Source organism: Pseudochaenichthys georgianus, chromosome 18, assembly GCF_902827115.2.
Source record: "Pseudochaenichthys georgianus chromosome 18, fPseGeo1.2, whole genome shotgun sequence".
NCBI classification, from domain to species: Eukaryota; Metazoa; Chordata; class Actinopteri; order Perciformes; family Channichthyidae; genus Pseudochaenichthys; species Pseudochaenichthys georgianus.
Genome location: NC_047520.1, coordinates 7,272,286 through 7,284,723, shown reverse-complemented (window position 1 = coordinate 7,284,723; position 12,438 = coordinate 7,272,286). Strand labels below are relative to the sequence as shown.

At 39.8% G+C, this 12,438-nt stretch overlaps 1 protein-coding gene and 1 gene segment (V, D, J or C); both read right to left on the bottom strand.

The window, feature by feature from the left end:
* Positions 1–7,895: 7,895 nt before the first annotated feature.
* Positions 7,896–8,736, bottom strand: LOC117463427 (immunoglobulin kappa variable 1-39-like). The segment is given in 2 exon segments: positions 7,896–8,307; positions 8,673–8,736. Coding segments are annotated over 2 exon segments (360 nt in total).
* Positions 8,737–9,743: 1,007 nt separating this feature from the next.
* LOC117464053 (uncharacterized) lies at positions 9,744–12,142 on the bottom strand. The gene is made up of 4 exons (XM_034106579.2): positions 11,831–12,142; positions 11,478–11,664; positions 11,073–11,200; positions 9,744–10,903 (listed from the first exon to the last, which is right to left on the bottom strand). Exons 1-4 carry the CDS (start codon positions 12,041–12,043, stop codon positions 10,580–10,582), a joined length of 852 nt encoding a protein of 283 aa, XP_033962470.1. The 5' UTR covers positions 12,044–12,142; the 3' UTR covers positions 9,744–10,579.
* Positions 12,143–12,438: the final 296 nt, after the last annotated feature.

Genomic DNA, 12,438 nt, shown 5'->3' with positions numbered 1-12,438 from the left:
TGGGTTGAAAGCTAAATAATCATCTGTACATGCAGTGGTGTAAAGTAACTAAGTGGATGTACTCAAGTATTGGACTTAAGTACAATTTCCAGGTACTTCTTTAATACCTTTAACCAAGTGTTAAATCAGACTTTAGTTCCACCTGGAGTAAATTCACAAGCTACCCTGCAGTCTACAAAGCCATTCAAACTAGCTGCACCTTTACCAGCTTTGAGAACACTTTCATGATCAATCATTATAAAACACATCATATATATTATTCTGAAATGGACCAATCTGCACAACGACTACTTTTACTGTCGCTACTTTAAGTTTCATATGTACTATATATTGTAGTGCAATGCACATAATTTTACATACGTAACCTTCTTATTTGTTTTTTTATTTTATTTTATTTTATGTTCAGCTATGTCTTGTAAAAAACAACATTGTAGAATTTGCCTACATCTGTTCAGCCCAATGTCCTTATGATCTCTCTGTGCAGGCTGATAGGCAGTCTCAGGATCTTGAACACAAACACACCAGAGAAAAATGAGAGCAGGGTTTTAGTGAGGGAGAGGCATTACACCACATCACTGTGTTCTCTGGCAGCGCAGAAATACACAGCCGAGTCTGATAGATTTAGACTTTGAATAATCAGAGCTCCTCTCATCTTGTCTTCTCTTGTTATCTCAAACCGCTTTTCAAACCCCTTCTCATAGCTGGGATCACTGCCATAGCTGTATCCAATTAAACTCATCAGACCTCTCTCTGCTTGTTGGTACCACAGCATTACATTCATGCCGTTATCATTGTGCCTGCATTTAATTTCTACCCTGGCTTTGTCGTTGACTATTCTGGGACGAGTCGGCTCAAACTCCACACCCTCAGCTCCATCTGTGGGGAAACATTAGCAAATAGAGAAGCTGCTTTTAAAAAAGCATCACTATAATCGCTGTAAAAATACACTTTGAAATAGCTATTTTTGCAGTTAATTACATAACATTAGGGCTGCAACTAATTATACATTTCATTTTCGTTTAAACTGCAGATACATTTCTCGAATAATCTTTTGGTTTATTAAATGTCAGTAAATAGTGAAACATGTGCATCCAAGTTTCTCAAAGTCCAAGATGACGTCGTTAAAGGTCTTGTTTCCTCAGTCCAAAACACATAGGTGTTCACTGTACTTAATGAACAGCCATGTGTGATATTGTTGCATCAAAAGTTACTCAAATAATAGTTACATTACATGACAGTGAGAGGAGAAGCAATGCGATGACAGCTGGAGACATGGTCCAGGTTCTCTGTGCTGCAGGAGGAACTGTCTTCACTGAGAGTCTGTGTGAAGAGACCATGTGAGAGGGTTTTAGTGAGGGAGTGGCTCCAAACCACATCACTGTGTACTGGCAGCGCAGAAATACACAGCCGAGTGTGACGGGTTCACACTGGGAATAATCAGGGCTCCTCTCAGCGTGTCTTCTCTTGTTATCTCAAATCCATTTTCAAACCCCTTCTCATAGTTGGGCTCTATACCAGTGTAGCCATATCCAATTAATGTCATCAGACCTCTCTCAGCTTGTTGGTACCAGAGCATTACATCCAGGTTCTTATCATTGTGCCTGCATTTAATTTCTACCCTGGCTTTGTCGTTGACTGTTTTTGGATGAGTCGGCTCAAACTCCACACCCTCAGCTCCATCTGTGGGGAAACACAGAATCAGAAAGTAGTTAATGCAGAACAAACTGTGAAAACGCATTCTTAGAAATATCTTTTTCTGCAGCGTTTATTTTTTACATGAAAGCAAGACGAGGAGAAATGCTATCACAGCTGGAGACATCCTTCAGGTCTGTGCTGTAGCCGGAGAAACACTGCTGCCTCTGATGGTGTAGAGACACCGCCTCCTGTGGAAATACACAGATCTCGTGTTCAGGAAAGAGACGAGGGTTTTGGTGAGGGACTGGCATTCACCACATCACTGTGTACTGGCAGCGCAGAAATACACAGCCGAATGTGACGGGTTCGCTGAGCGTATAATCAGAGCTCCTCTCAGCGTGTCTTCTCTCGTCAGCTCAAACTCTTTTTCAAACTGACCCTCGTAGGTTTGGCCGGTTGCATATCCATACCCAATGAGGGTCATAGAGAGATTGTCTTTTCTCTGCTGATACCAGAGCATTGCTGAAAGGGTAGAATCGTCATGGCTGCATTTAATCTGGACCTCAGTGTTCTCCTCCACTATCTGAGCAGGAGATTGTTGAAATGTAGCAGCGCTCGTCTGACCTGTGGAGAAAACAGATTTGAGTTTAAACTCATATTGAAGCAACCGACCAGAAGATAATACATTACTTATGGCTTTCAAACACTAGTTTCATATTCAGGTTGAGATCCAAAGTCTTACATGGAAACCAGATGAAGAGTAACCAGAATGTGTGCACATGTGGAGACATGGTGAGGCACTGATGTGAGGAGGAAGAGGGGAGGCTTTGTGCTCGTTCATCATCATCATCATCATCATCATCACAAAGCCACGTGCTGTGCCTCCACCTGTTGGTTCAATTTAAACATCTTTCTTTATGCTTTACATTCTCACATGCATAATTCAATCGGGACTACATCTCTGTAAATATTTCTTTATTATTATCTTTTTGAATTTTTGCACATTCCTTTTTTTATTTGAAAGTATTTTTTTTTTAATAGTATTTTTCATGTTTGTAACCCAGTTCCTCTATACACTTTTTTATTCAGACACATTTTACATGTTTTTAATGTCAAATATTATTAGCAATAATTGTGTGCAAATTAAATTATATTGTAACTTTTCTTCTAAGCTTTCCTTTTAATACCACCTTTTTTTCATAGTTATAGTTAATCGCAACGATTATGAAACAACATAATCGAAATATAACGATTATTTTATTTATTTTATATATTTTATTTATTTTATTTATTTATTTATTTTATTTATTTTATTTATTTTATTTATTTTATTTATTTTATTTATTTTATTTATTTTAATTTTTCAACCTAGAATAATTCATTGGGTTTAGTTCATGATAGAGATAATGACGTGTTCCTAGAATGTTTTGAGCTGGCATGACTTTGTCTGTCCTCTCAGAGCAGCTCTCTCCAGCAGCTGAGATATTCCCTCATGTCTTGAGGATCAGTTTCTGTCTGATGCAGGTGTTTGTCACTGCAGCTTTTTGTAAAGCAGGCGGAGGAGGGGACGCACTGTGCTCCTCGCTGCGCAGAAATACTCTGCACTGTCTGCCGGCTTCATGTTGGAGATTGTGAGCTGAGCTCGGCCCTTTGAGTGACCTGTGATGTTGAAACGTTCCGTTGCAAAGGTCTTCTCTACGTCTGCCTTTTCATAATGAAGCAGTCCGATCAGATCCATGTCTCTCGGCTGACCTCCGGCTGCTGACCTGAGCCGGTACCAGAGCATGTAGGGGAAGCTGTTATCGCCGTGAAAACACTCCAGACGGGCTTCCTGTTGTCCAGGCTTTATCAGCAGGCTCTCAGGTGATTGTTGGATCTTAAGCGATGATAACACAACGTCTGGAGGACGAAAAATAAAAAGTGTGAAAAGGCCTTTCTTTTGATAATCTGAAATAAGGCCTGAATTGTTATTATAAAGTGTTTAATCAATGATTTAAAAGTCTTATTATGCTAACACATGGGATTAGGATGATAATTCGTTTTTTTCTGATTTAGCATTTTAACGCAGATAAGGATAACAGTAAAATTGCATTTAAGAATTGGTCTTAAATTAAATTCAAACAGTTTTTATCTTAATGTCTTAACATCTAACTTGCCCTGAATCTGATTTTTTTTTAGTTTACAGCAAATACAATCCTGTGACTCTTACCTGTGAGCAAAGACATAGAAAAAACCAAAATGAGGAACATTTTAAAATGTACACTCAAATCTGAACTCAAACAGAGACGTGCAAAGACATGAGTGAAAACACATTGTTGTGATATCTTCCTTTTATTGTACATTATGATGAGGAAGGAGGAGGAGCTTCCAGCCCTCCATGTCGGTGTGATTTCACTGCTTTCATTCTGAGCTCATTACTAGAACTCCAAATACTAAATATATTCTTGTAACTATTTATTAACCATGAAGAGAGAACTGATCGAAACATTCATCTATGACTGAAGAGTAAAACATGTACATATCCCAGGGTTTGTGCAACACAGGATACAGGAGAGTTTGGGTAATGTTTCAATTTGTCTTTCAACGTTACATCTACACAACCACTTATGCAAACCAATGATCTTTGATATTTGAAATATAACAACCCCCAGTCAAAGTTAAAAACAACAGCTGGTCAAATAAAAAAGAGACCATATACATGTATTGCTCTGGGTATAAGGAATTCTGTAAAACGTGTTTTGTTTGATGTCATCTATCTGACATTAGGTTGAATGGTAAAGGCTTTGATATTGTTGTTAAAGTTTAAATCTTCCGGACAAAATTAGAAAAGTGCCGGTCAGAGGTCTTCTTTGTTATTTATTGAGCTTTAAAACAAATTGATAACGACTCTATATAATAATATAAGAATAAAAAACGGAGTCTCTCTCTTCCTCCCCCTCTTCTGAGAGCCCAGCAGCTGATACTCTGAGCAGGAGAGGTGGGGAGAGGGAGGCGGGGCTATTTCATCGTTATCAGAAAATGATCGTATAGGGCGTACACACGGAGCCGTTTGCCCCCCCAGAGCGTTCCGTTTGCAGATCCACCTTGGGACCCGTTATCGTTTGCGGGGTCCGTTTCTATCGTTTTGTTACAGCCTCATGTAAACGAAAGGGCTATACGCAAGAGAAACGATGCGGATACAACCTGTATCGTCCTCGTGTAAACGGGGTCTTAATAGTGTGATCGGTGCTCTCTATAAAGGCCGATCAGGAGAGCCGATCGCATGGCGTAAAATACATGACGCTTTTCTCTGTGCGGCAAAACAAGCTCGCCAAAATGGCTTCACCGGTCTGGCAGTATTTTAAGGTGTCCGAAAAGACAATAAAATAGCGGTATGCAACGTGTGTGAAGCAGAAATCCTGCAGCTCCACCCGCTGGACCGGTGAGCGGAGCAACACACACTAAGAGTTAGACCTAACACACTTAGCTATTTTATCTACCTCTGGAACAATCTAAACTAATTCTAAATATATGTATTCTTTGTGCATCAATTATTGAAAAATATATCTGAACTTTTCGATCCGTTACGATTATAAACTGAAGCAATATAAAACTGAGCCCCATTAACTGAGTTTTAAACATCACTTTAAATGGAAGATCCCCATAGCCCAGGGGCGGACTGGGACTAAAATTCAGCGCTGGAAACTGACCCAGTCCGGCCACATGAAATGTAAAATGTTAGAAATCCGCTGTTTACTATTTAAAGTTTTACGTTCGATTCGCTCCTTTTTTCCTCTCTGTACACAGCTCCAGTTTGGGCATTGGCCTGTCATCAGATTACATTTTTAGTTGCTGCTGTAGCGGAAGTTTAGTGAAATAATTTTTGATGATATACTCCAAATCTCTACCCTCCATAATTGCACTTGCTTCAGTTGCTTTCTACTTTCTAAGGGCGGTGATGACAGTTACAGTACGAACTGAAGTTGATGCGATTTGATTGGATTGTTAGGCAAGGGAAGCTAGCCGCCTCTGGATTGGTCTTGGCATGGCCCTGACCAATCACAGGTTGGCAGGGCATGACGTGAGCCTCATCTGGTCAATCCCTCCATTTTTGTTCACCAAGGGAAGCCAATTTCGGCTGGCCTCCTCTCGCAACAGAGAGTGCAATCTACTGTTTCACCATAACATCTAGAGGGGCGCTGTTTCACTCTTTGTGAAATACTCAATGAGAATGGGGGAGAGACGGGCCGGCAGCAACACACAGCACAGAATAATTACCGAAACTAAACGAAGTGTTCATTATTAAAATGATAACTACAATCTGAAAAAACAGCGGAAGCCTGGCTTCCCTTGGCCTCCAGGAGAAAACGCCACTGAGTTCAAGGGATCATTCTCTCCCACCTCTTGCACTTGTATGCAAGAGGTGACCGGACTTGTTGAGTCCGGTCAGGACTCCCTGGAAGAAGAGATCTTGTATCTCAATGGGACATTCCTGGATAAATAAAGGATAAATAAAATAAAATAAAAAAATGTGCCAGTTGAGCAGCTCAACTCTGTCCCTCATCATGAACGCAGGAGGCTGGCTGTATATCTGAACTCGCGCTTGTAAGATAAGGTAAAAGCCTTTTATTGTCATTATACACAGAGTATAACGAGATTCAGAGTGCAACTCTGTCCCGGTTCAGCGCTGCTGCCAAAATAATCTGTCAATTTGCGACATTTATATGCTTCACCTTTGAGTGACTTCACCTTTTTTTCTCTTGCCTTCTCGGCCCCACCTTTTTCTTTTCGTTTTCTTTGATTTGTGTCCATGTTTTTTCATTCTCCCTGGCCGTTTCTCAATCTCGAGGATACTGGCTTCCAAGCCAATATTTCAAGGATGCTACGTCATCGAGTGCCGGAAGAGAGAGAACATGTATTTCAATCCTGACTGATTATAAACTAAGCAATATTGACAGCAGGAGGTCATTGTATTTAAGTTATTACCTGACGGGCAACAACAGAAGAGAAAACGGATCATTTTGACTTCCTCGAAGTATACTCAAACGCTTTTTCCAAAGTTTGTGTCAAAGACTTTTACAGATTCATATTACTGACATGAGGTCAACCGAACAACTGATGATGTCTGCAGGAGATAAGGGTATCAAGTCAGAAGAAGTTTTAGAAAGGGAACATCATTTGCCGTTTCTGTGTCACATTGGTTACTTGTTGCCACGCCCCTTTAGCAACTAGCAGCAGTCTGAGTCCTTTATCTCCAACCAGAGATGTGAAAACACAGATTATTGCACATTTGTTTTCCTTATAGTCATACAAATAAACACGTGACCGTTTTTCACAAGCCACAGATTGTCAGAACATTTTGACACTAAATGGCATTTTTATGACCAACAGATCAGGACAAAATGTCTGAACTGTTTCATCACGTAATGTGGGACAAAATGTGTCCAAATGTAGGCTTACATCAACTAACGCGTGCAAACAATGTGGCTTAACGACTTTGGTAATGCTTAACATTAGGGCTGCTCGATTATGGCAAAAATCATAATCTCGATTATTTGGGTGAATAATTGACGATCACGATTAGCAGTTATCCATTTACTTTGAAAACATCCATTTATTGAAAAAAAATTGGAACAATATGTTTTTAACAGTTGATTACCCTGAACTTTAAGTATAATTCAACTGGGGGGGAAAAAAAAAACTCAAAGTTTTATTTCGATTTTGTTGTTTTCATAATCGTTGCAAGCCAAAATCGTAATTGCGATTAAAATACGATTAGTTGAGCAGCCCTACTTAACATTTTGGTTAGCTGTATTAATATCTAATGTTAGCAAAATATGATATAAATATAATGTAAGCAGATCAAAGTGTGCATGCGAGATTTTTTATATTTGACAAAGTTGTTTAGTTATCAAGGTTTGAGTATTTTTTTAGTTTCACTGACGTAGATAACAAATGCTGCCTGATAATAATAAATTGGTCAAAAATCAAATGTAAAAGTTGGATTTATTTTGACCAAGTCACACAAATAATGCTTGATGAAACTTAGACTTGGTGTTTAAAATCAGAATACTTTATTCAGCCCAGGGGAAATAGTCAGATTTAATGAAATAAAATGAAAGATAAAAATATAATAACATTTATACAAACCTTAAGATTAAAGTAAGAATGTGGAATAAAAAGTTAAAATAAATATATGCTTACTGTATAAAACCAATAAATTAACATTGCAATACAAAATTAAATGAAAAAGAACTTAGAAATAGAAATGTGCTAAAATAACATGTTTATTGTATTGATTCTGGCTCTTACTTGAATCACTCCCAACAGTAACGGTAGTTTTTGTGTGAGCAGGGGGTCTGTGCAGTCAGTGTGCGTAGCTGGCAGCGCAGAAATACACGGCACTGTGCTCCTCTGCCTTCAGCGTGTCTATGAACAGAGACGCGTTCTTCGCGTTGTCTCCACTCAGGTCTCCAGACATTTTAAAATGTTCTTTGAAAGGCTCCTCGTATTCTTTGCTGCCGTAGTTCAAGTGTCCGATGCGTTTCAGAGCTCTCTCTCCGGGGGGTTGTTGGTACCACTGCATGAAGGTGTAGTCGGTCTTCTCATGGCTGCAGACCAGCTGCACCTTGTCTCCTGGACTCATCAGGAGCTCTGCAGGGGTCTGCCTCACCTCAACACCCAGACAAACACCTAGAAAAATAGAATTAATCAACTAGAAACTATATTATTGCTAATAAATAACAGCTGTTTTCATTATCGGTGAATCTAATGATTATTCCCTAGATTCATCGATCAATCAGTCGGTCTAAAAAATTCAAAATACACTTTCAATCCCAGTTTCTCAAATTCCGGGGTCTTTAAATGTCTTGTTCTGTCAGTACAAAGAGATTACATTTAGTCTGATGCAAAACAGAGAAAAGCAAGACTTCTGCATATGAGAGAGACTGAACATTTTACGTTGAAATGAAAAATGACTTACGATGCATCAATTATTAAAATCAAAATGTCAATAATTATTTTGTAGATTCAAACTGTACTCCTAAAAATGTGATTACCAATGATCGATGATAGAAAGAGTAATGTTGGCATGTTGTCCTCCTCTCTGAATGAACACAGAACGCTGCAGAAACTCCACTGAACTACAGACCCCTGCAGACTCTCATTAATGCCCCTTCCCCTCATCATATCCCATAGTTCTGCATCTATGTAGCTACAGCTCCACCTGCTGGGATGATTCAAAAAGTAATAGTTCAAGTTACAGTTTTAAGGGAAAGCTTAATGGAGCACTTTAACATGAGAAGCAGCCACAGCAGACGGGATGAATAATATCTGCGTAATAATCTCCCATCGCTCTCAGAACCACCACTGTTCTGAGCGGGTTACTCCAGGTGCACAGAGCTGTTGCACAGAGATAAAGGCAGCTTATGTTGAGGAGGTTTTTGCACTGAGGAGCAGTGACATGCTGGCATTGGGATATATCTTTTTTAAATCCTCTGGAGCAGAGAGAGGAGCTGTGGATTATTGTTATTGTTTAATGCATCAGCACAGCAAATTTGAAATCTAAAATTCAACACCCATGTAGTTAATTTTAACACTATGAAAGAGTTTATATTGAAACCACCAGCAAAGTGTTAAATTAACACTTTCCAAAGTGTTGACAATATAACACTATCACAGTGTTACTATACCAACACTAAGAGTGTAAGATGTGAACACCAACACTGAACACCAACGCCAATAACAATACTAACAGTGTTGGCTGCATCTTCAATTCAACACTGTCCTGGTGTAGAGTAACACTACAGTAGTGATACATCTTCTCCCATCTAACACCTTTAAGAGTTAAACATGTACACTAATAGTGTTGCAATTCAACACTGTCCTGGTGTAGAGTAACACTACAGTAGTGATACATCTTCTTCCATCCAACACCTTTAAGAGTTAAACATGTACACTGAGCTAGTGTTGAATGCACATTATACTGGTGTTGCATTTTGCATTAGCCTCAACACCTCTGGGAGTTCAAAATGAACACTAATCTAGTGTCAATGTTGGGTATTGGTATTATGATGTACAACAAACTGGTGTTAAAAGTTACAATGACCAATAAATCATTCCAGATAACATATATGCCAAGTGCTTTATTTGAATGGTGGCATGTCTCTTAAGACTGACAAATGTTCACAATGCACAAATTCTCACAATATGCAATTCAACAAATAAAAAAATAACCCTCTTTGACAGGGGATGTCCGAAAAGGTTGTTTGTTGCCTGCCGTGCCAGGCAACAAACAACCTTTTTGGACCTCACACACCCATGGGGTGGGGGGATGAATACAAATTACAGCACATAGCTGTCTAAGACAACATAAAAAAGGGTGTCATTGGTACTTGCAGACATTTGCAGATAAAAAGGCTTATGAAATTGCAGTGCATCAGGTTTGATGACTGAAAGACTATCCTGCTTAACAACATTAAAGGCATGAAAACGCTCAACAAATAAACTTTCCATGTCTCTTAAGACTGACAAATTCTCACAATATGCAATTCAACCAACATTCAATATTGTTCAACAGCAAAAATGTATATGTACAAAAATAAAAAATAACCCTCTATGGCAGTGGAGGTCCGTGGAGGTCCGAAAAGGTCATTTGTTGCCTGCCGTGCCAGGCAACAAATGACCTTTTTGATCCATGTCAGATTCACCAACATGTAAAATGTCTTCCCTGAGAATAACAGCTTGTTGGACTGGTGATTAAGGATTATTGCTTGAAACGACCCCATCCTTATCATGGTATTTCTTCAAGTGTTTTTTAAAACCTAAAAAACTTTTGAACTGCAATGAGCAGCCATCCTGAGCGCATATCAAATAAAAATGTTTTCCTGGATACAAGCCATGAACAAGCTTAATGTGCCGAGTTAAGGATCCAGGCGTATCAAGCAATAATCTGCATATGTAACACTTATACATTACTCACAAACTTAGTTCTCAGTTCCTTGACCTTGGGGCTCTCACTGGTGGTGTCCACGTCTATGTTATAGACAGTTGTTTGCAGAAATGTGTACATGCTTTTGAGTGCTGGATCATAGCTAGTGCCTAAGACAAAGTGAAGCTTAAAAAGTTCATCAATTGCTGCTAAGGAAGTGGTAGCCTCACAGGGGATGAGCTTCTTGTCAATCAGAATGAAGAAGTTGCCGACAGCCTCCTTGCTGGTCCCTGAAGCAAGAAGATATGGCTGGCTCGTGTCCATATGGCTCTGAAGGTGCTCATCCAGACTCCTACAGGACTGAAGGACAAGGCAAGCAACATTTTAATTTTACATGGCTAATTATGCGCATGTGTGTGTTTTTAGGAATAGTTTATATTTGCACTAGCCTAGTCCTACTTTATCATAGTGACAGCTCTCTGTAGTAGTTCTGGTGGCTAGATCTAACATTCTTAAACCTGCCACATACCTTGTGAAATACGACCAGATGGTCAATGGCCTGAGCTACACTGATCTTCTGGGTTTTCTTCCTTCCCGCAGGCTGGGGTGACAGGAGGTGCAGAAGGAGGAGGATGGATGCCATATCACTGTCCCACTCTGTAAGAAAAGAGAACAATGATCAACTTCTTTTTTTTTTTTTTTACCAATCTGTATAATGTCCAACAGTTCATAGTGCATGTACAAGCAAAATACAAGACATGAAGTCTCACAACACAATAAAGTATGGAAAAAGTGAAGTGGCCTGAATACTTTCCAAACCCACTGTACCCTGGCATTCTCCAACTGTGTGGTCATACACTCCCTCCAGCCTCACATAGACCATTTACAATAGGCAATATGACATGATATGACAATGCAGTTCCTAAAACCATACCTGGTGATTCCAGTGATGGTTCATCAGCCCTTTGGTTCTTGGCAGACAACAACAAGCGCTTCAGCAAGGGTGTGGAAGTCAGCATTTCTGCCTGTTGGATGACCTTTGCTTTGAAGGAGGTTGGCCACTTTTCCAGTAGTTTGGATGGAGTTTCTGACCCAAAGAGGAGACTGAAGTCTTGGAGAATCTAAAACACATATACAGCACAAACGCAAGAACCACCATCAGGTTTTCAATTTACTACCAATGCCAATTTCACAGATTTAGATCATCTCCATTTAACTGAAGGTTGCTTAAAACATCTATCAAAATAACATTCATAATAAGCAAAAGTAGGAGTAATAAAATATTACCAATCCTTTAGTGTCCAGCAGGCGCGGGAATACTGAAAGGACAGTGGAGGATCTCTCAGGATCGTGGACAAGGCGCCGTCTATATTCCAGTGTGTCTCTCATCTTCTTCATGATGACTTCTCTGTTGTTTGTATGATTCATCACAGATATGAGTTCTTGAAATCTCTGCTCATCTGGATGATCATCACAGTGGCCTATCTCTCTCCTTAGCATGGGGCCTCCATTCTCTTCTATTCTGGAATCCTTGGACCTCACAGGAAGTCGCGTTGCTCTCTGAACGGACTTCAGTCGCCACGCTAGAAACCCACCGCCTTTCTGCCAGTCATAAAAATGCTCCTGACCGAAAAAAACAAAATTGACAATTCACCCATTGACAAACATTCACATAACCAATGGCGGCAGCTGCCATGCAAGGTGCAGGCCTGCTCATTGGGAGCAATTTGGGGTTCAGTGTCTTGCCTAAGGACACTTTGACATGTGGACAGGAGGAGACGGGATTTGAACCACCAACCCTGCAGTCATTGGACTATGCGCTACCTCCTGAGCCACAGCCGCCCAAATGAATTAAACTACCCTACAGTATGTATACAACTACAGGAATTCTTAAA